A 27996-nucleotide genomic window follows, 5' to 3' on the forward strand; every position below is an offset into this window, starting at 1 on the left:
ACGGCTGTTAGTTTCAAAACAAAATTCAACAATGTTGAAACCTGGACGTTTTCACAGTACACTAGAGGGCAGAATATATGTTAATGTGCAACTTTCCTGTACACAGCACTCGTGTATTGGGCTGTGTTTAAAGGAAAGGAACTTGATTCATAATTCACATCAACACTTCACTGGACACAGGATGTTTTTTGCTGAACATATGCTGAGTGCTATGATTTTTCTGAAAATTTACAGAATGTTTTTAGTAAAACAATTCAGATTAGCAATATGAGATTTGTGACATTTTTATGAACCAATAATGTTCCTTATTTATGGTTATCACTTCTTTATTGTGTTTAACCGCAACAGTGTTTGGCCCAAACATTATGGACTTTATAATAATATTAAAGTGTAATGAAATTACATGAAATTATTACTATTGTGTACAATTTGGCTATGACCACGTTTTGACACCATGCAGGAGACAAACGTAAACTATTTCTGGAGCTGTCCTTAGTGCTGAACAACACCATAGTTTGTCCTGAAACTCATCAGTTCAACCGCAATGGCTTATGACCAATGTAAACTGATTACAAGGTCTTGTGATCTGTACTGACCAAACTCATTGAACTATACTAATATTATAGTAATATTACTATACTAATTACTATAGTAATATTAAAGTTTCCTTTATCAGAACACTCCTCTAACTTTCTTTAGTTCATGTGGTTGGAAAAAAATCCAATTGCTCTAATATGCATTGTGGGTAAAAGATCAAATGTATAATATAGGCGAATATTATAGGCTACATTATATGCAACTTTATTGAAGCTCAGACTCGACTGAATGGACAGTTCCCTTTAGAGGGAGTTTATGGGCAGTTCCCTTTAGAGGGAGTTTCTGCTTTAGGTGACACGAAAGTTTAGCAGACACTTAAATTGGACACATGGCCCAAAATCATCACTGTGTTTCTTTAAAGCGGCGGGTGATAAAATAAGAGTAAGAAATCATCACTGTTGGAAAAAAGGAAAAATGCTGGAAACTTGTGTTTTGTGAGCGAGAGCTGTGAGACACGCCTCCCAGCAGCACGCGGATCTGCGTTGTCGAGCTCTCCAGCTCATATCGCTCCAGTGTTTAAGCGAATCTGCACGCGGTTTTTATTAACATATAGCCAAACGCGGGATTATATGGGATTTAAGAAGGTATCATCATAAGGAAACAGGCCACGGCTAGATCGGACTGTTTGGTCTGATTTGACCTCCACGTCCTCTCTGCTGTACGATGCTTTACTTTCAGCTGGTCATCATGGCAGGGACGGTCATGCTGGCGTATTACTTTGAGTACACGGACACGTTCAACGTACACGTTCAGGGATTTTTCTGCCACGACAGCGCTTACACGAAGCCGTACCTCGGACCGGAAGAGTCGAGCGCGATTCCGCCGTTGCTCCTGTACGCGGTGGTGTCCAGTGTGCCCGCACTGGTGGTGAGTGAACTGCACGCGCTTCTTCAATAGTTTAATGAACTGTTTAACCCAGTTCACCGAGTCTATCTAAGAACAGATAATATCTATCTATCTATCTATCTATCTATCTATCTATCTATCTATCTATCTATCTATCTATCTATCTATCTATCTATCTATCTATCTATCTATCTATGTCACTCAGAACATTTTTGCACCTGGTCACCTGATGATACTATTCTTTTTTCCTATTGTCATGGGCTTTTTTTATATGCTTATGACGCTTATGTTACTATAATTTATGAAATACACTATATATATATATATATATATATATATATATATATATATATATATATATATATATATATATATATATATATATACACATTTTTTTTACCAAACATTTGTATACACCTGACCATCACACTCATATGTACTTGTTGAACATCCCATGCACGATTTAGTCCCTTAGCCCTTTGCTGTTGTAATAACTTCCACAATTCTGGGAATGCTTTCCAGTAGATTCATGGGTGTGCGGCTGTGAGGATTTGTGCACATGCTTCCTCACCAACTTTGGCAAAATGATGGCTTTATAACCATCCCTTTGTCATGCTGGATCAGGATTGAACCCCTTAGTTCCAGTGATGGGAAACAATAATCCTACAGCATTCAAAGACATCCTATACAACTCTGTGCTTCCAACCAACACTGTGGGGACTGTGCTCATCATTTTACAGGTGTTTCTGCAGGGTTTTATTTTTTGTTATTGTACAGTCCTCTGTCAAATCTCTTTATATATGTTATCCTTTATGAAGAAATAAAAGACTACAGAGTGCAGTCTGAAGGGGCAACTACTGTATTGTGGCAGAGATTTCTTGTTCAGCATTAAACCGATGGAAAGGAATATAGACTAGGAAATGCCAGAGAAAAAAAAATGGCCACAGGAAAAAGAGAAATGGCTCTGTTAATGGAAGTCAAGCTCAAATACACAACATATATTTTGTAAGCGTAAACCGGAACCAAAATGAACAAAATAGCCTAAAGCTATATTTAGAAAATCTATGCTCTTTTTTCTAGATACTGTTAAAATATATTACATTCACAGCTTTTGGCAGACACCTTTGTCCAGACCTACTAAACATTACTGATCTTCAGGGTCAAATGCCTTGCTCAAGAACCCAGCGGACCCAGTTTTATGGTCCATGGATTTAAATTCATAACCCTACAATCAGTAGGCTAAACTTTTAACCACTGAGCTACTACACTAGCTTTGGAAGTGAAAACTAACACTGAAGTTTATGTGGCTGATACGTTTAAGCACCATAGAGGAGATTCAGTGTTTAACTTTGGTAGAGAGTAAAGCTTAATCACAATCTCTTCAGCATGGACTACAGAGCTGAACTTTGTTCTCTCTAAAAGGTCACATGACAACATATGCAAACTGTCTATTTAATTCTAAGCTCTTGGATACAGTGAGTCATTCAAAATCACTTTGAATGCCACATGCATAATGCTGGAGTTTTCACCTATTGCTTAATTTTTGCACATTAAACAAACTCTCTCATTCACTACATCATTCTTTTTCTTATTGACTCACTCAATGTTCCTTTAACCAGCTGTTCTTTTCTTTCTTTGTTTTTTTAAGACCATGTTAATCCTTGTTACTAAGGATTTAGCATTATATCATTAGAGTCAACAATAAATTACTGTAGTATTGTACGGTGCGATGTGAAACCTTTCATATAAGAGCTCACCCTAAAGTGTTTTTTACAACATTGATTTTCCAAAGATGATATATTTCTATTTATTAATGAATGACCTGTTATTTTATGATTTATAATCACATTTAATATTGGAATATCTGCAAAACAAATTATTTCCTGTTATTGTTTAAGTTCTAGCAGTTATAAAAGAGCTCATCTATCATCAGGTTTTTTTCCCCCCTTAAGATGCAACTTGTCACTGCAACTGTTCTTGTCCTAAAAAAAATGTCACGGGCAGTGAATTCGGAGTTACATAAGAAGCTAAGTTATAATTATAAAAATAATCAAGTTTTAGAACAAGTGCATTAATATAATACTAGAAACATTTGAAATACAACAAGACCTACTGTCAGAATTGCTTAATTCCCACCTTTAGATTTGAGAATGCTATAGCACTGTGGCTAAAAAGCTATGTTTTAAAATGTTAATATTCTTCTACTTAAATAATGTAAATCTAAAATAAATTTTTCCATTTCCAGTTTGTAATTCCTTCCATGTCCTCCACCCCGAAGCTGTAGAAAGCAGTGTGGAAGGCTTTCCAGATGCAGTAGGCGGAGGATGCAGGAGACAAATGGAGCTTAACATCTGTCATACTATGTGTCCTTTTTCTACTACTATTGCCAGTAATGAAAGGTATAATTTTGATAAATGTGTAGGTGTAGTTATAGTCACCTAATACAAACTTGTATAGAGCCTGGCATATTTGCTCAGCCTTGCTGAAAATGACTCTGTGTTAATGTGAAGGCCATAGCAGCGAACACTTCAGCGATTGTCACTGTCAGCCATTTGTCAGGTTTTTCCCCATAGACCCAAGTGTGAAAAGCCAAAAGAAGTAAAGAGTCTGATGTGGTGTTTTTGCATGCGCTCTGGTAGACAGGTAAGGTCAGTTATCACCAGCTGTCTCTCTGCTTATTTATACTGCTTGATGGATACAGCATTAATCCTTCGGTGTTGACTCGGCGATGGACCGGCTATGTGGCAAGATTGATGACTTCTTGGGAATTTGCAATGGTGCCCAAATCAATGTCTCATAGTTTCCAATGAAAACAGATGAGTCCGAAAAGTTAGACAATTGCCATCTTTCAGAAGCAAGATTTCTTTTTATTTCTCATTTGGCCACCAGCACACAGTCGATGCCACATTAGCCACTGTTCAATACTACATTAAGTCACCATGTCCATCATGGAAGCAGTCAGATTCATTAGAACTTAAAGCTGCCAGCAATGGAATTATTGGTGCACTTAATTTCACACTGAAAATATGACAGAAGCAAATTTTTATTATTTATTAAATTACAGATTATTAATATATATGTAATATATATATTATTCATTAGACAAACATGTTTTTTAAGGCACTGTCCATCTAAAATATAACATGAAGGAAAATGTCCATATACAGCATTAGATACAACAACATAAGCGGAACATTAGAATAAACTTGAACATAACAATGAAACAAATTTAGCTTGTCGTAAAAGACTTATTATTCCATATCGATTCCTGTACCCTCATATTCAAGGCTTTTTACCTCTACATAAGTTCATATTCATAAATAGCATTGTGAAGTCACATACTAGGTAGAAGAGTAAGGATCAAGCTTAACTAACCTTTAAGCAATTTGGTCAAACACTGCAAAGGGATCGAAAAAAAATCAGCAAAGAAATTGTGACCCAGTGAAGAATTAGCTAAATGGTACCTGGCAAAAACAGGAAAAGACATGCTAAGCTCAGATACCTCTAAACATAACAAGACAGCAATGAGAGACGGAAAACCACATGCTTATGTACAGTAAACAAAACAGGAAGTGAACAACTCTGGAGAAGGTGACCTCTGCCTGTGTGTGTGTGTGTGTGTGTGTGTGTGTGTGTGTGTGTGTGTGTGTGTGTGTGTGTGGTTGGGGATGGGGGGTGGGGGTGGCGGCGAAGGGTGCACATCTCTTCAGCTGTTATGAAATAGCTAAGACCTTGCACTATAATGCACAAATGAAATTAAATTGGGTTGCTCTGCTCTGTATCTGTAATTTTGTTAAATCAGTAAAAGTCACACACTATTGTTTAGCAGACCAATGAAGAAAAATCACTGATTAAATTAAAAATTGATTAAATTTGCTTACTTCTTTAGAGACATACAGTACAATAAATCTGACCTTTATTTGAGACTAATTCTTAGAAAAGGTCAGAGGGATGACTGTATGCTTAGACAGAAATTATTATGTACACCATTTTATTTCATTTATTATTAAAAGCTACAAAATGAATATTTATAAACACATGAATATGTGTGAATATCTAAAATACTGACCAGTAATAATGTGCAATTTCTTATATTTTATTGTTTTATAGGAGATTCATTTATACCCAAACACACTCTGTGCCCTGTGCTATCATTATTTTATTTTAACAATAGCATTACAGCTGTAGCCATCTGAATTAGTTAAACGTACAAAACATTACATATATTAGAAAGAACATGCTGTTATGTTGCTTTAGAACTACTTTATCAGTGTCCCGAGTTCATGCTTATTAGAAAAACATCATGTTTACTTTATGCTACCTTTGAAAGAGGATATACTGTAAGTGGACCTGACACTAGGGTGTAGATGGATTTGTCCTTTGACTCATACAGGCTGACCTTTTCCACAACGCTTAACTGCTGGTAGCTTATCCAGAACTCCCACAGATTTTATATTAGTCACTTCTGATGTACCTTTCTGACCCTGTGTATCTAAATATGATCTGTGTAACAACACAGTGATGATTAAAAGCACAATTATGTCAGTGTGGGCCTCTTATCATATACCTGTTCTTTATCTGCTCAGGTAGACATTTTTTTTTTTTACAAGCAACATCTATCTATTTTTTGTTTATATTAGCTACACAGTAATTTTTAACATTCATACTTTGCCTTTAGATATCAGCTTGACTAGCCATAATGATGTTTTTAACTGCATTTTTTTTTTTAATTCAAATTGATATTTAGTGGCATCCAGCTGAGCATTTTGAGAGTTAAGGGCCTTTCTCCGGAACCCAGGAGTTTGCAGCTTGGTAGCCATGGGATTTGAACTCACAACCTTCCAATCAGTAGACCAACACTGGCTACCACTTCCTTTCACATTTAACATTTAGCAATTTAGCACAGCTTTCCAAAGCAGTGTGATGCACAAGAAAGAGTGAAGATTTGGCCTTAGGGTTTTAGCATGAGAGAGAGGGAGAGGGAGAGAGAGAGAGAGAGAGAGAGAGAGAGAGAGAGAGAGAGAGAGAGAGAGAGAGACTGAAAAAAATGTTTAATTTAAAGGCAAGAGCAGAGATGATTTGGGCTCATGCTTGCATTTTCTATATTAAAATAATATTTAGAGCATCGATTTCTTTTTTTTACATTTTCCCCGATTAACTGCAAATGTAGCTGATCATCCAAGGCATGCTTGCATTTTTAGTTTTGCTAATGAAACTACCAATTAGGTGAAACTTATAGCCTCCAGTTTAGCATAAAAGTAATTTAAAAGTAATATGAGCACATAGATTAGGCTTTATTCAAGGTTGGAGTGTGGATTGGCTTTTACTATTTAAGAATTTGGAACCTGAGTTGTGCCAAACTATCAGAACTGTTCAGGGAGTGTGACAGAAACACGATATGAATAATGAAACTGCATGAACATCACATGACAAAATGTTTCTAGGAATAAAATTATTGATTAACAAAACTTTCTATGGACAAGTCAAGTCAAGTCATGTCAAGAGGCTTTTATTGTCATTTCAACCATATATAGCTGACACAGTACACTGTGAAGCTGACGCAGTACACAGTGCAGGACAATGGTGCTACAGTACATAAAATGACATAAAGTACATAAAACAACACAGAAAAAAAGTCCTAGCCACATTAAGTGCAATGTGTGCGACCTAGTGCAAACAGACAATACAAATACACAAAATAGTGCTGACCAGTGTGCAGACTGTATAATATAAATGACATTGTGTAAAACTAGAAAAACTATAAACAGAGAGGGTTCAAGTACAATGCTGTTGGCTTTGCGGATGCAGCGTGTGGTGTAAATGTCCATGATGGAGGGAAGAGAGATTCAGGTGATCTTCTCAGCTGTCTTTACTATCCGCTGCAGGGTCTTGCGGTCTGAGAAGGAATGCTCTCGATGGTCCATCTATAAAACATGGTCAGGATGGGTGGAGGAAGGTGTGCTTTCCTCAGCCTTTGTAGAAAGGAGAGTCGCTGCTGGGGTTTCGTATTGTTAGAGCTAACGTTGAGTGACCAGGTGAAGTTCTGCACCAGATGAACACCAAGGACTCTTAATGATCTCCTCAGAAGATCCATCAATCTTCAGCGGAAAATGATCACTCTATGATCTCATGAAGTCAGCAACCATCTCTTCAGATACAGGTTGTTGGCTCGTCACCAGGCTGTTAGCTGTTTCACCTCCTCTCTGTGTGCATCAGTTGTCTATTTTTAGTTAGCTTGTGCACACTATAGCCTCAGATTCTTGCTCTCGGCTGACAGGAGTGGAACCTGATATGGCCTTTCATAAAATTCATAAAATGTTCATAAAATTACATTTAGTGCCTTCTGAGATGCTTTTCTGCTCACCATGGTTGTAAAAAGTGCTTATTAGAGTAATGACCTTTCTGTCAGATCAATCCAGTCTGCCTGTTCTCCTTTGCCCTTGCTCAGACTCTCTTATCAATAAGGTGTTTCCACCTGCAGAACTGATGCTTAAGGATGTTTTTATTTTTTTGTTATATCTGTCTGTATTAACTCTAAAGAAAATTGCAGGTGAAAACCAGCCACAATAACCATGTTATAGTAAAAGTAAATTGTTAATTGCATAAATGAGCATGCGGATAGATTTTCCCAATAAAGTGTAGGGTGATTGTACACATTTAGCACTGCACTTGCAGACAAATAATTACAAATATATGAAATTAAAGCTTTCTGTCACAGTGACTGTATTAAACAAAGCAAATTTAACATCATGTTTTGAATGGTTATGAAATGAAACAGTCACCCTCACGAGCCTTATGCAGTTTGACATTTATAGGGCAGGCTGGAACAACTGTTATTATTAGTGAGCAATAAGTAATACGTGTCTGTGCTTACAGCTCATGCTCTACTAACACACGCATAAGGGGGTACAAAACCTTTCCTTTAAAAATCTTTTCAGTCTGCTCAAGTTAACTTTATATACACAGTAAAAAATATAATATAGTAAAATATATATATAAATACATATATGTGTGTGTGTTCAACTGAATGTACATTTATTACCTCATAATGAAAAATACATTTTTTTGTCATGTTATTATACAGTATTTTTAAAAGGTAAGTAGTGCATTTCTCTCTGCACTTTAGATACATTTCTATTTTTATAATTTCTATTTCTATAATTATGGTTATATAATTACTACAGTAACCTTGTAGTTTAGATCACTTTTTTGGATGCAAATGCCAAGAATCTGTCAATTATTATTATTATAGTAGTAGTAGTAGTAGTAGTGGTAGTAGTAGTAGTAGTAGTAGTAGTATTTACTTAGTTTTAGCCCTAGTACAGAGAAAAATGCACTACTTACTGTTAATACTGTATATTCACATGGACAAAAACACTTTTTTTTAAACTATGTGGTATTAAATGGAACTGGACAGACATTAGACAAAACGAGTATGTCAATTAAGATGAGGAGTGGTTTTTGGCTACTAATGATAGCTAAAATAATATTTACACATAATGTACCTCTAGGAGATTTTTACAGCTTGGCATTGATTCAATAAATGATGCTAAGCAATGGCCTACCCTACAATGACCGGACATAAAATACATATATGCCTCATATAAATGCATGTTTATACTAGAGAGAAACCGAAAAAAAAAGAATGCAAGTCTTTTGATGATGGTTGTTTGTGGGCATGCTACATGATATACGTTATGGGTTAAACATATGGTAAAGGTCATTCTAACATTGTAAATCAAGTTCCTGCCTAACCAGATGAAATAGAAACACTTAAATAAACATGTTTATTGTAGGCAACTCCTCAGTAAGGACATGATCTAATTTTCTAGTATTAGTTAGCTAATTTCTTAATGGAGTCAAAAAGAAAGTTATGAAACTTTATTGTCATATCAACCATATGCAGCTGATGCAGTACATAGGGAATTGAAACAACGTTTCTCTAGGACCATAAAACAAGACAGAGCTACATAAAACAAGACAGAGCTATAAAACAAGACAGAGCTACAGTACATAAAACACTGAGCTAAAGACTAAAGGCTAAGTTGTCCTAGCAACATAAGGTGCATATTCTGCACAGGCTTAGCTATTTACCTAAAGCCCTATTCGGACGGGACTAGATTTACAGGGGGTCGTTAGAGAAATTTTAGTTTCACATACGTACTTTGTGATTTTAATCCCGTCCAAATCTGCCATGTCTGTCTTTTTCTCACACGACCTGTGTAAAAATTCCAGAGCAAGTTATCTACTGTTTTTCAGCAAAACAGGCGCTCCTCTGAGAAATCTAATCCCGTCTGAATGCGAATGTATGTGATTGCCGAAAATGTTTTTTCCAAAACGCGTTTTCTTATCTGTTTTGGTCAACGTGAACTACCGTATTAACCCTAGCGCACCGGTATTCAAGTTTCTGCTTTCTGCACACCAATAATGGATGGAAATGTGTTTGCTACCCTGCGAAGAAATAAAAAAAAATGAAATCAACAAGAAGAACCAAATCACGTAAATTGTTAAGACTGGCTCCTGTAATATCAGTTTCAGGTATCAGTTTTTCATTTCTATAGTCAATTACATAACGTGAAAATTATATAAAAACGTATTTATTCCAGTGGGTTTATAAGAAGTTCTATATAAAACCATATGATGTTAAACATTTTTTACTGATCGGTCATATGACCATACGCAATCCACGCATCCTGAACATGTGGTCTTGTGCAACGCCCACATGTAAAACACAAACACTCCTACCACCGTAATAAACACAGAGATGTTAGTCCCATCCGAATCCATACATGAAATGACGGACGTCGGCTGAAAAAAATTTTCGTTTGGAAAACTAGTCCTGTCCGAATAGGGCTTAAGTCTGTTAAATTCTTAACAAACTAAGTTCACTGACAGTATAATTAGCTATTTATCCATACTAATTGCCTGTAACTTCAACCATCTGCGGTACTAACATGCCTTCTGCCTTCACTGAGTCTGATTCTTCACAGTACAACATGTAAAAAACGGATGTGTGCTTGATTTAAAAAAATAAAAAATCACTCAATTCCCCTGCTATTGTTGTCCAAACAGGAGGTGCAGCTGACATCAGAGATAAGTGTGTGACTCAGGGATATATATACGTGAACAAATGTTTATTGTGTAAGGGTCCGTTTACAGGGAACAAGCAGTTAAATCTATACTCTGGGAGTTAAAAAGAAACAGAAAATTAACTACTAATGGAAAACCAAAGACATTGAGGGTTGGAACAGAGAGATTAGAAGCAAAGTAGGAAAACAAGACTAGACAAACACTTTTGTAGTTTAGGATAAGAACAGCTGTCCTTTTATTTCATTACTACTGTAAGTGAGAGCGTCATTGAATTTTTAAAAACATACAGTATTACATAGAATTGTCACTTTGGTAGGTATTACTATTACAGATGCACGTTAGCCTCTCTCATATCTAACCTTTTCTATCCTAATTAACCCAATTATTTGTTATGGATTGGCAGAAGTCCAGCTAAAAAGCCAACCTCAGCATATTATAATAACTGCTTAAAGGCCTCAGCTTCATTATACAGCGCCTCATTAGCTTTTCTGAATTAGGAAAGCTAAAGCTAAGTCCTGAATGGGAGCTGGCTTCATCAGAGCCCTAATCATCTCCATTGTGCTCAATGAATGCTTGCTGCCACGTTCTCATGTTCAGAATGGCAGTTTCTCAGATATTCTCAGATATACTCTAGGCATGTTCTCACCCCTTGTACCAAAGGAAGAGCAAATCCAAATCGGAAGTGTATGACTCATCCCGTACCACATGTTAAAATGCTCTGGCTCAGGTTGTGTTTTGTTCTTTGTTGATTTCTCAGATCACAGGAACAGAGTCCGTGCTCTTCCTGCTGCAGTACATCTCAGAAGATCTGGACAACAGGGAGAAGATCATAGTGATGGGCGATTGCTGTTACCTTAACCCACTTGTTCGCAGGACATTCCGCTTTCTTGGTATGTCTCCTTATTAACTGACAGCGCCCTTGGTCTCTCAGAGCTGAAATGCAGGCGGCAGATGAATAGCCAAGCTTTTTATTTCAATCTCTTAGGAAAAGGCTAGACTTCATATGAGTGATGGCAGACCTGTTATTGTGTGACATGAAGCTATGTACTTCTTCATGGTTTTTGAGCGAAATCATTCTTATAAAAAATGGAAGTGCTATTTTCTTTGGTGCAGTCATGGCTAAAACATCAGTGGTTACAGAAACATAGCGAACGTAATTTGAATAAAGTGCACTAAATGTGTGCCCTTAGAAAATGCAGGTCCTTCAGTTTGTCCTTCTGTGGGAAATATGTTGGTTTAACAAACAGGACTCAGGAGGTTGTTGAGGATCCATGTGCAGGAACAATAATTTACAAAGCCAAAACAGAATCCAAATGTTAATGTGGTAAATCTCAATGTGGTAATACTTTTACAAGCATTACATTAAAGTAATGCTTTTAAAAGTAACCTGTTATGTGTAGTACTGTAATAAATCAATACAGTTAAAGTGTCAGTGTGTTGGAAACTGTTTGTCAGTGTAGTAAAGAACAAAATTACACATATAACATTACTGATTTGAAGTGTGTGCACAGTAGACAGAGTTCCTTGGAACACTACAAGAGAGTGTTTTCATATTAGAACATGATTAAAGTAGAGCCCATTTAGTTATCTAAGAGCTCAGATAACCCTTATTATTATTTTCCCTGAAGTGTTCTAGTGTGTATCAGCACTGTGTAGTTCTGGTTTTTGCAATTGAAGCCTTTGCTTTGGATCAGTCCCTCTGTCAGGTCTTAAAAAAATAATTGCATAGACATCCTTCCTTATAAAGAAGTATCTTATTAATAATGTTATTACTGAATGAGTTTAAATAATCATTTAAACTTTTCCACATACTATAGCAACATAGACTATAGTGTTTCATTTCTCTACCACCAGCCTTTTTTTTATTCATTTACAGCATTTGGCAGACGTCCTTATCCAGAGCGACTTACATTATCTAATTTTTTTTATACAGCTGAGCAATTGAGGGTTAAGGGCCTTGCTCAGGGGCCCAAGAGTGGCAGCTTAGTAAACCTGTGAACGAACTCACAACCTTCCGACTGGTAGCCCAGCACTTTAAATACTAGTCTACCACATGCCACCACTCTCTCAAGAAGCTAAGAACATAAAAAAGAGCTTGCCATGTTAGAAAGCTATTCCAAGAGAAAGTCTAAAGTATTTCCAGTGATTATCACCCTGAGAGTTAGTACACACAGATTATTCTAATGGTGACTTCCATTTTTATAAAAATGTTTATGGCAGCATTTCTTCTTTTTTCTCTTCTTCTTCTTCTTCTTCTTCTTCTTCTTCTTCTTCTTCTTCTTCTTCTTCTTCTTCTTCTTCTTCTTCTTCTTCACTTTTTTCCCAATACCACACTGGTTAAAAATAGATTTCTTTAGAGCTTAATGAATAGAGACGCTAGAGTTGCCTCAGGAGAACGTTGTCAGATCTGTGGCTTGCTAATGCTCAATTTAATCAAATCTGATCCCACACTATAGCCACTAGCTCTGAGCTCCAATGTGACCAAGCCTTGCATTCCTCCTTTTTCCCCCTGTATTACACATCCTGCAATATTGGACTCTAATGGACTTCGTGTTGTGGGACTTCATCATCAGTGCAAAAATAATACACACTGTTGTTAGGACAAGAGTTTTTTTAATTTGTCAGATGACATATTTAAGTCCTTAACATTTAGTTCTGGTTCAAGTCTCAAGTCTAATAAATTATGCATGCAGTGTAAGTAGTCTACTACTAGGGTTAGTGTTTAAGATGTTGTGCTACCAATTGGAAGGTTTTGAGTTTGAATCCCAGGTCTACCAAGCTGCTACTGCTGGGCCCCTGAGCAAGGACCTTAACTCTCAATTCCTCAGTGGTGTAAAATGAGATAAAAAAAAATACTAGTTGCTTTGCATAATGTCTCCAAAAATTAAATGCTTTTCAAAAAAATAACTGACTGTAAAATTTTTAGAACCCTAACTTTGTTTTCGAATAATAATTATACTTTTTTTTATAATTAATAACAGAGTAACTCATACAATAACTCATAATTAGTTACTAGTTTAATTATTATAATTTTATATTTATATGCACACATGCTTGTTTTAAATTCATATTAACAAATGGCCATTCATTTTTTTTTTTATGTTTGTGAAGTGAAATAAATTACTCAAAGTTGTGGTCATGTACTCAGTATAATCTTATTTGTCATTTTTTTTCCCCGTGCAAAAGGTGTGTATGCGTTTGGCCTCTTCGCCACAGATATCTTTGTGAACGCAGGTCAGGTGGTGACGGGGAATCTGTCCCCTTACTTCCTGACTGTGTGTAAACCCAACTACACGGCACTGGGCTGCCAGCAGGTCGTCCGCTTCATCAGTCAAAAGGAAGCATGCACGGGAAACGGTGATGACATCCTGCACGCTCGCAAATCGTTTCCTTCCAAAGAGGCCGCTCTCAGCATCTACGCTGCACTTTACATCGCTGTGAGTACACAGCTCAGTTTAGTTTTTAACAAAACACATTTTCATTTTTCCTGAATTTAGGAGTTGAGCGCTAATAAGTAAGTCAAGACATGGGCTTAGAAGCAGAATCATCCCTTCTTTGCAAGACTGTACGGAAAGAACGGATGTAGGGCTAATACTTATACTAACCAGTGATCAATAGAGAAGCAATGTGTTTTCTTTTTTTGTTACTGACTAAAGCCAAAGGAATCCAATGGTGTTTTATTTCCTCCAAAGAATGATAATCCTCCTGAAACAGGAGATTAAACTATCTTTTCCATCTCACACTGCAGTGTATAAAAAAACAAAACAAAGCTAAGCTCAATATTGTGCTACTTTTAAAAATCGATTGTGCCTCCGTCAGCACACACGAGGCCTAAAATTTTAGCCTAGTTTATTCAGTCATTCTTTTTAGTAACCGCTTTATGCTGATCAGAGATCCGGATCTGGAGCCGATACCAGGAACACTAGGCATGAAGCAATACACTGTGGAGTGGATACCAGTCCATCACAGGACACTACACGCACACACAAGCACACGCACAAACACGTACAAGTAATTTATCTTAACCAATCAACCACTTGGTATGTTTTTGTGAGGTGGAAGAGAAGCAGAGCACCCAACAAAAACTCCATACAGTTCACCAAACAGTATAGAATCGATATGGAAATAAAAACCCACACCTACTGTACCTATAAGTATGTGCAATGTTCATTATAAACTACCTTTTCTTTTCTTTTTGTTATAGTTGCTTCAGCAGGACCTCAGTTGTCTGTGCACCACCAGCTAACAGAATACATTTAGTATTATATTACTACTGGAATATAAGGCCTAGAATCCTGCAAACTATAGATGACTTGAACTTGTGTGAAAGTGGAGAAGGAGAACTCAGTACAAAAAGATTTACCGAATGCTTTGGGAGCTCAGTGCTGTTCCTCATGCATGCCAAACCTGTGTGCATGAGGGAATTGTGTGAGCTGAATTGCATTTTGGTTTGCAGCACATCATCACATCACTGCAGGTGTTTCTCCTGCAGCCTTAATGCAGAAAGGCAAGCTTCTGAAGCTGAAACCTATTCATGTTAGATACTATTCAGAATAGTATCACTAAGCAAGAAACTAGGACATTTAATAAACTCTTACACCTCTAAGAAGTTTTGTCTAATACACAGTACAGGTTAGGTAAAATGTTAGGTTATACTGGTTTATAGTCCAACAAACTCATACTAAAAAAGGTATCTGTAGAGCATCAGTGCATTCGGTCTTATGTTAGTGACCGATCAAGGGGCTTTTATTAATAACCAATATCATTCTCTGTGACATTAATAATCCTCCTAAACCTTTCAAACAGCCTATGACATAACAAATGCTGACTCAGTATTGCCCTGATTGTGAAAATCAATATTTCTTCTCGGTCAGTACACATTTAAGCCCTGAAACTTCAAAGTTAGCCAACAAACTGAACTTATACAAATCAGAGTTCATTAAAGAAACATGGATTTTTACCAAGTTGATATGCAGAATCGGAGGAAATAAGAGGGAATAAGTAATAAGGAAAAGGAAATAATGTGGCTTTGCTGAAGTACATTTAAAAAGCAGAGCCACTATGTTTCTCTTTGCTTTAAAGGATTATGCTAATATATCTCTTCCCTTTATTTCTACTAGCTTTGAGGTGTAGCTACAGTACAGGCTGAACAGAAGATCATATTGCAGTGAATACAAATGTGGCCTGAAAACTACATAAGTGACATGACATTTATTTTTATTTTATGATATATTTTTTTATATAAATAAACAAACAAACAAACAAATAGATAAAATAAATAAATAAATAAATAAATAAATAAATAAATAAATAAATAAATAAATACATTTGACAAAACTTTATTTTATCTAGGTTGCTTGATGGTAATCGTAGGAACCTGCCCCATGTTATGTAATGAAGCTGAACACAAGTGCATAAACTCGAAGAAACACAATGAAACATGCAGTGGTGACTTTTATATAGTGAAATATTTCTATCGAAAAACTAATGCACTTATACGAGTGACCAACACAAGTTACGCATAAAGCTCACTGCCTATTAGCTCAAGCTATGCAGGGGCAGTCGTGGCCCAAGTGTTTAAGGCTCTGGGTTGTGGATTGGCCAAGCTGCCACTGTTGGGTAATTAAGCAAGGCCCTTAACCCTCCCTGCTCCAGAGGCACTGTATCATAGCTGCCCCTGAACTCCGACCCCAACATTCTCAGTTGGGATATGCGAAGAAAAGAATTCCACTGTGCTGTAGTGTATATGTGGTGGTAATAAAGGCTTCTATGACCTAATTTCATTTCACTTAGTCATCATGCTGCCCCATGTCTCCTTCTCAGTGGAGCATGATTAGCAGACAGACAGTTAATGGCTGATTCGCATTATTTGGGCTAGTTTAACTGCATGTCAGAGAAGCTGACATGCTTCTTACTGTACAGCCTCCAAGATCTTTTTTTAGCAAATAATCAGAATAAAATGTAATACATTTCTAACACTTTTGATCACGTTAAACAAAAGACCTCATATCACCACAGTTAAGAAAATGTGTAAGACTTTCATGATTTTTAATGCCATTTCTACAATACATGATATTCAATTCAATTCAATTTTATTTGTATAGCACTTTTAACAATGTCCCAAAGCGGCTTTACAGAACAGAAGAAATATAGTACAAAAAGGTCAAGATTAATATTAGACAAAAGTTCAAGATTTGTATTGGACTTTACATTTATTTACATGTGTTTGTTTTTATCCCCAATGTACAAGCCTGAGGTGACTGAGGCGACTGTGGTAAATGTTAAAAGGAAAATGTTATTATGAATAATGCCCTTTCTACAGTCATATACAGTCTGACAGTTGAAGTCTCAATGAAGGGCTGTAATCTTCACGACACCGAGCACAACCGGAGATGGCACAATCTCTAGATGTCTCAGGAAAGGTAGAAAAGAAAAGAGAAGCAAGTGGAGAAGAATTAGTGTATCTGTTGTTCATAATGATAGCAGTAGATTAAAATGATCAGATCTGCTGGAGCACATTATGGGATGTATTATGTGTATGCCTGGCTGAAGAGATGACTGATCTACACTGATCTGATCTGCAAGAGTGCGTGTGAGTCCTGAACACTATCAGGAAAGCTATTCCAAAGTTTAGGAGCTATTTGCAATAAAACTCTACCACCTTTAGTAGACTGGTATTCTGGGAACTGCCAGAAGTTCAGAGTTTTGTGATCTCTAAATGATATAATTTTACAGGAATATAAATAGAAACAAACAACTACAACAAAAGTATTAAAAACCTGTGATATTTCTTTAATGGCTGCAAAAAGTATTTGTATTTCTTGTATTATGTAAAATGTGTAACACTGAAAAGGAGTAAAAAAAACCTTTTAAATTCTTTAAAAACAATATTTTACTTACAATATTAAAGGCTAAAGCACATTTTTTTTACATCAGCTCCTTCTAGGCAGTTTGTAAATAATATACAATATTGAATGCAAAAGTATCTACAATAAAACTATAATGTAATAAAAAAGTATCCACAATAACAAACAGCATATTGCGACCCAATTTAATCATTAATCACTATATCGATATTACATGATCGTATGGCCCAGCCTTATGTAAGACTCATAAATATTCCAGTGATCATACTTAAAATTGAATCAAATATTAAAAACGAATCTGGGAATGTTTCAAAGAAGAAAAAAAATGCCCATAGAGAAGGAGGTCAGACAGACAGAGCATGCTAAGCTTTTAGGAGATAAAATCTATGGCTCCTATAACAGTAATCATGTTAATAATGTCCACAATATCAAACTACAGACTGCTGTTGGGTTTAAGTAAAAAAATGACAGCGTGCTGAAAAGATTGATAAAAAGACTGAGCCTTAAATCCTCTCAACTTTGCTGAATTACCTGCTCTCTGCTGTTAAAGAGATAAAGTGAGGAAAGGAGCTTATGCATTGGTTCAGTTTCTTCTGCTCCAGGCTCTGTGTGTGTGTGTGTGTGTGTGTGTGTGTGTGTGTGTGTGTGTGTGTGTGTGTGTGTGTGTGTGTGTGTGTGTGTGAGAGAGAGAGAGTGTGAGAGTGTGGATGGAGATGGAGATACAGAGAACTTCCTGCTCTGATGCCCTTTTCTTTCTCCTTCCTTTCTTCAAGGCTGAGATGAAACAGTATGAGCAACAGACAGGATGCTACCGATGACGTAACCAGTTCCATCCAACTGATGCAGTGTCTGTTGTACAAAGTCCCATGAGAGTTTCTGCAGCTGTAGGCGAAGGATGAACGCATACTGATGAATATGTTAAACACAATGCTGCTTTTAATACTCAGATTGTAATAAATACAAACTAGAAGCCTATAAAAGAAGCCTTTATATTTCACATACACATTACAGCACAGTGAAATTATTTCTTCACTTATCCCAATATTGGAGGTTGGGGTCAGAGGACAGGCTCAGCCATGATACAGCACCCCTGGAGCAGAGAGGGTTAAGGGTCTTGCTCAAGGGCCCAACAGGGGCAGCTCAGCACTGCTGGGGCTTAAACGCTGATCCTCAAGTAAACAACCCAGAGCCTTTACTGCTGAGCCAGCACTGTAAAAACCCAATACTAATACAGAAAGAGAACATTCCTATGATGTAAAAATATAAATCTTGTCCCCAGTGAATTTGAACTAAATGGTTTTCTGTCTGTTAATGGTTATGTGATGTACTTTATTTAAATATTAATTCATACTAAATCATACAGAATGTTCCAATGAACTAATACATTTGTTTTATACTGTAACTTTTCCATTGGAAACAGGTGCCATCCATCCATCCATCTATCCATCTATCCATCTATCTATCTATCTATCTATCTATCTATCTATCTATCTATCTATCTATCTATCTATCTATCTATCTATCTATCTATCTATCTAAAGCTCAATTATTTATCATATAATGGCATCCTTTTGGGTGGTTTGTTTCTGTAGTAATAATACTTCAGCAAATACAGTGTTAAAATGCTGTCAGAAGATTTTACACATTCTTACATTTCAGCCCTGTGCTTCATTTTCGGGAGCAGACATGAAAGTGACTCGACCCTGCGATTATGAAAAAAAAAAAGTTTGCTTTAATATAAAATACATATTTTTGCTGCTTCCTTTACAGTTGTGAAGATGACAAATTAGGAAGAAGATCAGACCTGAGATATTTCTGCACTATGAAAGTAGTCATCATGTCTTAAGTGCTCTGATCATTAGAAGTTGCCTTACTGAACAATCCTGAATACAGGAGACAAGTGGCCAGAAGGGGTTGTAAAAATGTATTCTGTAAAACTCTGAAATTCAAAAGTCTTTATACTTTAGCATTTAATTATATAGCAATATATTACAATTATATAACAATAAATTATGTTAATTAGCTGTTTATCCACTGTGGCTTTTCTTTGACTTCTGCACATTGTGTGTTATTCATTAACACTGTTTATTGTAATTGAGCTCTTTTTTTCAAACAGTGAGAATGAAGGCTGATTATAGCAGATTGTGTGTCTGTGTGCGCAGATGTACATCACATGCTCAGTGAAGTCCAAAGGCACACGTCTGGCCAAGCCTGTTGTCTCCCTGGGCCTCATGTGCCTGGCTTTACTGACCGGAATAAACCGTGTAGTGGAATATCGGAATCACTGGAGCGACGTGATCGCCGGCTTCATCGTTGGAGCGTCCATCGCTATCTTCATGGTAAGATAGGTACCATTGGAAAGTTCCACTTTCACTATGGTAAAATTTATTCATTTGCATTTTTTTAACCTAATTTAGTTTAGTTCTTTCCAGTTCTTAGTCACTGCAAGCTTCATAGAATGTAATTAGTCGATTGTTGACTTAATCAGTTACAGTTAATAATTTCTTACAAAAGATCAATCGTCATTATTGTATTGCTCTTACACAGGAGTCAACACAGGAGTATACTCATGACAATTTTAGGGATTGTGTATAATTGGGTATAATTGTGACTATAACTATGGTTTTAATAAACACTAAAACAAACACACTTCAACTTTTTGATACTCCTTGATTGCATGTGCATGTATTTTTATTCAGCTTTTAGACCCATTTACAGTAACGGCATGCTGGGTGGAAAAATAATTGAGGCCTTTTTAAAAGTCAATAAAGCATCATTTGTAAACACAAAAAAAATACACTGCCGTATAAAATTCCTTTCCTTCATTATTCACAGTCATGGGTGAAAGACAGATTTGTGCCCAGCCCTATTTCCATGGGTCACTGGGTTTTTATAGCCTTCTCACTTTGGGCAAAAGGGAAAAAAAATCTGTTTAAATCTGTAAATCATTATGAGTCAATTGTAAACAGGGAATTTCTTCTGGCATGATGTAACTACAGAAGGATGAGAAATGGAAGAAAAAAAAAGTATAATTAACACTGGTTTAGTCTCAGCCTCAGACATGCTATGCATAATGTCTATATACTTTTGTAATCCAAGACTCCCAGAATATTGATGGTGTAATCTGTGTATACAAGTCTGTATATGGTGTGCAGTATATCCTTCTGTGCACAAGTTTCAGGAAGTAAGTAAAACTTCTCATCACTGTGACAGTCTGAACAAAAAAATAAAAAATAAAAAATAAATAAGTTCCCAGAATCCTGTCTTGAAAAAATATTCAGGAGTCTTGTATGAAACACATAGCACATGCTTTCTTACAGGCTGTGGGAAAGGTTCTGTGCTTTAGCTGCCTTGTCATGTAAATTGCTTCTTTCTCTTAAAGTGTTCAATTCTTGTAACAAAATCTATCAGACTCTGAAGCCATTAGAAATATTTTTTCTTTACATTATTTAGCAGACACCATTATCCAGAGTAACTTACATTTTATCTCATTTTTATACAACTGAGGGTTTAGGGCCTTGCTCAGGGGCCCAGCAGTGGCAGGTTGGTGGACTTAGGAATCGAACTCACAACCTTCCGATGGGTAGCCCAACACCTTAACCACTTGGCTACCACATCCCATTCTTTCACGTCGTGTCTGCCATACAGTATATCCTTGTACATCCTTGATTCATTTTATAAGATATAATCTTTCTAGTAGGTCTTGGGTCTAGTAGGCATTTAGGAACATTTGGATTGAAATCATGTCTTACTGAAAGGCAAGTGTACTTTAGTGATCCTTTAGAGAGTTTAATGCTCTTGGAAGGGCCAACCTTGGTGAGTGTATCTGATGGGAGAGGTCAGACAAGGAGCATTCCAAATAACATCCATTAAAGGTACAAAAAAAAGCTTAATTGCATGCACTGCTGGATCCAGTTTGAGGGGTGGTGCCTACAACACCAGCATCTGGTAACCGAGCCGCCCTTTTAACCCAGTCAGGTTCAGCCCAAAATGCTGACATGGCACCATCTTGTGGACACACAAGCTGTATGCTAAAGACCGATGCAGTGGCAGTCAGGCAGCATAAATGATTGGCAGTCTTAGATGGACTAGACCCATTAACGCACACAGTACGAATAATGCACCATAATGCTGATTGTGCTTTAAAGTATCCATGATAACAATAGACATATCATTATACTGTGAACTGAAGCTCTATACAAAGCAAAGGAAAGTACCACATGCTCTCATTCTTCTTCTCCTTTCACTCTATGAATCTCAAGAACTTTTTTCAAGAATTTTTGCTGATTTCAGCTGACCTCGACTTTTTTTTATTATATCTGTGGGATCTTCTTACCATGTGGCTTGGAGAGGTTCAGTTTCATCACCAGTGAGCCACATCCCAGGACCTCCCTAGGGCTAAGTTCTTGGGCTACATCTCTCTTATTATATTCTAAATTACTGGCCTCTGGACTTGGTTTACCGCTGCTCTGCTGATGATACAGAACTTAACAGGGATGTGGTAGCTCACATTCTGAGCTGGTTATTGGAAGATTACAGTATGAGTTCAAATCCCAGGTCTGCCAGAGAACCACTGCTGAGCCCCGGAGCAAGGCACTTAACACTACTGTGTGCTTAGATTAGATTCAGTCTGAAGTTGCTTTTGATAAAAATATCTGCTGTATGATTAAACATACTGTACTTCCCTTTTCCTTCAGATACCTTTCAGATTCTACTAGAAATAACACACAGCCTTTGCAACATCTTTTTGTATATTTTGCCTTTGGCACATTTTGTAAGTCATTCTGCCGAGTGAGTCAATATAAATGTTAATGATCAGTATATGCCTAGTGGCTGCTCCTCCTCACCCATATACAGTAGAGCATGTTAGCAAGGAGCATCCCCCTTTTTTGTGAGAAGATAATTAGGTCAAGTATCTATAGGTGAATGTATAGGACACCAAATAAAAATGAAATGCTGCAATTAGTTTTGATGTGTTCTAAAAAAAAAGACATCTTGCTTAAATATAGGACAGCTTTGAAAAGGAAAAGTCAGACTCATGGCTTTGACCGTGTTGTTCTCAGCTCTGAGAAAGCAACATGGTGCTAAAACAATCAAAGGTCAATGTGTAAAGTGTTCAGTAGTGTGTGTGCAGTGTGGGAGCTGTTGCTTGGTTGATTCATGCTGAGAGAAAATAACAATGCCGTTGGTTTTGGGTGAAAATTAAGTGTTTCCTCGAGACTGTGACCTGTTTTCCATGTGGAGATGAGAGTTTGGGGAATTGGGAAGGAAGAAACCCAACTGTTACAGTAACCTTATATCACATGGTATCAGTATATGACGATATTCGACTAAATCGACTAAAAGATAAACAACTAAACTAAATGAATCTTGATAAGAGTCACATTTAAATATTTAATCATTAGTGATCTTCTTCATGACCTAAAGTCTTTTGCCAGTTTCTATCCCAATGAGTTGCTGAAGGCTCATTGATTCACTGAATCACTGCTACGTTTTTATACATTTATTGACTCTTACAGTATTTTTTCAATACATGTTTCTATTCTTATAACCTTTGCTGGATTTGTATGCAGACTGTAAGTTGCAGTTGACTCAATTTCAATTCAAATCGGTACTGTACTAGTTTCCTTAAATGGAAAACTATATTTAAGTAAAATGTAATGTTTATACAACAGTCAATCATTCTGAATCAGTTCTGAATCACATTACTGTATACTGGATCACCGGCTGCTTTAAATGAGTCCTTTTATTTATTTATTTTACTTTGGTTCCTCGATTTCGTGTTCATTTTCAAAGGACAAGTACTGTAGATGACTACAGTGACGAACAGTGATTGTTTACAGAAATAGCTAGAAGATACATGCATTGAAGAGGATATTCTTCAAATATTGCTGGATCTCTGTGAAGTTGACCATAGGGCTTTGTGCTGTGCTCCATTTAAAGTCATCCTCTACTATTTATTTTATCCTGCTTCACTGAAAATGTTTTTGTCTGGGTAATGGATGATTATGCTGTGGGACACACAGTGCTTCATTTAGGGCAACTATTCATGCAAGATCACCCTGCACAGTTACATAAACCATTATTAATGACCTTTGCCAAAAGGACCAAACCAGTCCACTCAGTGACTGAGTCTTTCTGGAGGTTTAAAATGCTTGTTTTCTCTGTGTTTTTTTCTTGTTGCATTTGTTGAAGGTGGTTTGTGTGGTGAAGAACTTCAAAGGAAAATCTCTGCTGAATGAGATACCGCCTGAGGAAAATGTATCCAGCACTCCTATGCTTGGAGAACCCAGGATGGAGAAGTACATTGTCTCACAGGTAAAGAAGTGATGGACCTCTGGTTTACTCTATAAATTTATATATATATTAATATATATTTACTCTTTCAAAACCATTTCAAATTGAGATGTAATGTAAAGACACCATGATTATTCACGCAGTAATCAGAATTCTTACTGTATTATCATCAGTATGTAAAGAACCTGCTAAAAGTAGCATCAACTGCAGGCTCCCTTCTGGTTAACGTGACTCCATGCTAGCTTAGTAGGTGTGTAGCAATGTTTATGGTGCTGTCAGAATATTTTATGGAGGTGTTTTACATATAACAGTCTTTTTGTTGAGACTCCCTGAACGTTTCTTGAATCCGAAGCAGTTTAGATGTTTTGACTGAATTCGTACCTTTTTTGTTTGCATCATATTTTTTTTGGCTTTATGGGAGACTGTGGGACTTATTTTCCTATTCAAATTCTTTTTTTTTCTCTAGACTAGCCCAAGACTTTTAGAGCAGCTATGCAGATTCCCATTTTCATGAACCACTACATAAATTGTTTATTACAGTCATTTGGGGTCATTTTTATGCATCATCTGTTCTACTTTCTTGAGTCAGGAGCGTGTTTGTCTGTGCTGTCCCACTAATTTCACTTCCCCATGGACAAAATTATAGAAATTACAATAAAAATGCGAATCTATATTGTTCTTGAGAGTTAATCACAACCTGCTACGAGGCATTTTTCTGTCTTTATTGTTACAGTTTGAAAAGAAAACATTATAATTATTTCTACTGAAGTGCAGTAATTAGCCTTTACAGTACAGTATGTACTAAATCTTCACCGTTCTGAACATGAACAAGTTTATATCATTCAGCAGAAATATATCTATAATACATATATAATCAATAAAATGAAATCTTTACCATTTGGCAACATAGTGATATGAATGAAGGGGAGATTCAACACCCTGAAGTTGATGCTTATTTTTAACAACATATTTTGAAGCTAATTCTTATTCTAAAATAACTTAAATTATTTATTTATTAAGAACTATTGTGGAACATCCATGAAACATGTCCTATTATCATGTAGTTATAAATAGTTATTATCTGTCCAGCCTGTTTTCTTCTCTTTTATAGTTAACAAGGTAAAAATTCACCGCTTGACATGTTATCCCGAGCTGTATGTCAGAAAACTTTATTATTATAACTTCTCTGATGGTGACTACTAATGTGCAGACACTTTCAAATACACTAAATCAATTTCTCACAGAAAAATAACCAGCTGTTTACATGAAGCCTTTGCCAGAAATACTGCCCATGCTGCTGTTACTGAAAAGTGCTATACATTTTGACAGAAAAATACATATGTACATTTCTCTTTCGATTTATTTCAATCTAGTGTGTTTATATGTGAAAGAGGTAAAAACGTAGAAATAAGGTAGAAATGTGCGTATCTACCTTATTTTGATAAACTATTAAAAGTGGTGTTCTTTTATTTCAATGCTCTGTCTATTTCCCTAAGAGATCAACATACAGCTGTGATGTTATGTAGCACATAATGATGTTCTCTTTGAAAATGTTAAGTAATAAAAGGGTTTCCTTAATGGGATAATGGCCCATGGGATAATGGGATAATGCGTTCTATGTTTTTCCTGGTCTAGTTTATGTTAGCTCATTTAACAATATACAACATAAAACAGTAATTCAGCAGGCTTCATTTATCTAATCTAATCTAATCTAATCTAATCTAATCTAATCTAATCTAATCTAATCTAATCTGGGGTGATGTGGTAGCCTAGTGGGTAAGGTGTCTGAATCCCAGGTGCTACTACTGGGGTTAATATTAATCTGTATGAAATGAGCTAAAAATCAAAGTCCTTTTGGATAAGAATGTCTGCCAAATGCCACTGATATTTAAAAAATAAATGTTAGCTTTGTTTATACAGTATACTGTATGTCTATTATTCCTTAAATATTGCATTTAGTTAATAATCACATAAGTTTTCCTGTACTTACGGATGATGAATGGCATGTTTTAATGCTTATTTTTGTACTTTAATATGATCATCGGTGTCCCTGATGCTTATAGAAAGTAGAACAAGTAGAACATTATAAACCATAACGACAAAAAATTAAATGTAAAATAAACACAATTGCACATTAAGGAACCTCCATTCATAACTGTGTATACTCACTGATATACAGTAATTCCGTTAATCTCAATAAGAGTCACGAGTCAGGATTCATGAAGATTTGATTTGATTTGTCATTTTAATCCTATACAGCTGATGCAGTACATAGTGAAATAAAACAGTGTTCCTCTAAGATCCTGGGGCTTTATAAAGACATAAGATGACAGACCTAAGGGCACATAAAATTGTATGTATGCAACACTGTGTGCTCTGTGTCCAAAAACAAAGAAGCAAAAGAATAATGGCCATTTTTTATTAATTTAAGGATTTGATTGGGCTTCTAATTCAGCGCCATTGAAAGTCACATTTTCCCATGATTTTAGCTCAAATATCTTGATTAAATCATTACTGATGAATGTGAAGGGTTTGGCTCATATCAGTGAGACATGTATGCAAATCTGATTCATCCTTTATGACTATAAACACATCTTATATTTGACACAGAAACATTCTTCATCATTCTTAATGTGATGTTTATGTTGAATGTAAGTCCTTCAGGATTGCTGTATAGGACAAGGCTGTTAATAAGAGATCATGCGCATCCTCTAGATCAGTATTGAGCGATCCTCATTTACTCTCATTAACTTAACCTTCAGGAATTCAGAACTCTGAGGTCTCTGGATATTCAGAACTCTGAGGGCTTTGTCCTGTATCGTGCATTAGGTTTGTAGAGAAGGCAGCACTTATTCTGCAGTCGTATGATGAATAGATCAACGTGACTTTCCCAGCTTCATTCTGGATTCATATTAGAGTGAGTGAAAGGGCATTTAGAGGAAGCAGCACACAGTCCATCAAGATTATCCTACTGCCAAAGACAAACTGTGTGTGCCTGCAGTGCATGACTAGCATTCTCTCTGTAATGGGTTACGTCAAGGCTACGTCGTTTATCTTGAAAATTGGTAAGGCATATTTCGGAGTGTGGGGTGACTCTGTACTATGTATTTGACTTAGAAACTGTGATAATGCTTAATAAAATTAAACCATTAGTTTAATTAATTCCTTTTTTTCATTCCATCACTGATAAAGTTATCAATGGTGCATAATCAGAAAGCTGCTTTAATATTAATATAGTGTCTGCTGATCCAAAGTAGTTTATGTGAATAGACTTTTAAATTGGTCCTGAATGCCTTTAGGCCTGTTTCCGGATATAATTTATATCTGGACACAAAACTATTGGTTTGGATTCTAAATCTGTTTTAATGTGCTAGCCTAGTGGTTAAGGGGTTTGACTACCAATTGGATGGTTGGGAGTTTGAAACTCAGGTCCACCAAGCTGCCACTGATGGGCCCCTAAACAAGGTCCTTGATACATAAAATACATAAATACATAAATAAAATAAAATAGGTATTAAAAAATAAGTACAGTAAGTCAATGCCATAAATCATTAAGGGATTAATTACAGTGCTATCAAATCTTTCTTCAGAAAAATCTGTTGTGATGCAAAAAACTACTAATGGTAGAAATGTGTGAATAATATTCTTGTTTTGTTTGTCTCACTTTCAGAGTCCCATTACCTATGCCGAGATCACATGACGGCAACAACTCCGGAACGTCCCAAAATTCGAGGAGAACGCTGCAGCTCTTGGTGACAAGCAAGTGCAATGTTATATCTGAGGGATTTCTTTTTTTTTTTTTACCATAAATTGCTGCAGCACTTAGTAAAAACCCAGATTTTCCTTGTCTTGTTATTTTACCAAATGTAGAACATATTCCTATTTTTATAACAATATTAAGATGACCAGTTTGTATCAGCATCCTTTAATACAGCGTCAAGAAGTAATGTTGCAAAGCAACAGTATGCGTAGTGCATTTTTGCTGTCTATCTGAAAACATTTGGACGTTAGTCTAGGTGTTAATAGGTTGTGCATTACATGATATCTGTTAATTAGTGTACGATCTATGGATTCATTTTACTGTCCATGAATAGATGAGTTAATTGGTGTTGTACATAAACAAACCGTTGTCTGAGCAATACTTTTCAATCGGTCCATTGTGTACTGTTGATATTTGTGTTGTAGTTAATGTATGTGATTGAAAAATATTTTTTCTTGTTGATTGTCTTGATTGTTGATTGTTGATTGACATAAGGAATAAAACATGATGGGGTGTGCTGTTATAGGAAAATAATCAATG

The 27996-nt window shown here is 36.2% G+C and overlaps 1 protein-coding gene across 1 annotated transcript; it reads left to right on the top strand.

Annotated features, from left to right (window-relative positions):
- Positions 1-860: 860 nt before the first annotated feature.
- On the top strand, positions 861-27994 carry plppr5a (phospholipid phosphatase related 5a). The gene is made up of 6 exons (XM_027147943.2): positions 861-1464; positions 11291-11423; positions 13720-13970; positions 19562-19738; positions 23595-23717; positions 27367-27994. Exons 1-6 carry the CDS (start codon positions 1261-1263, stop codon positions 27394-27396), a joined length of 918 nt encoding a protein of 305 aa, XP_027003744.2. The 5' UTR covers positions 861-1260; the 3' UTR covers positions 27397-27994.
- The last annotated feature ends 2 nt before the right edge of the window (positions 27995-27996 follow it).

The sequence above is a fragment of the Tachysurus fulvidraco genome, chromosome 11 (genome assembly GCF_022655615.1).
Source record: "Tachysurus fulvidraco isolate hzauxx_2018 chromosome 11, HZAU_PFXX_2.0, whole genome shotgun sequence".
NCBI classification, from domain to species: Eukaryota; Metazoa; Chordata; class Actinopteri; order Siluriformes; family Bagridae; genus Tachysurus; species Tachysurus fulvidraco.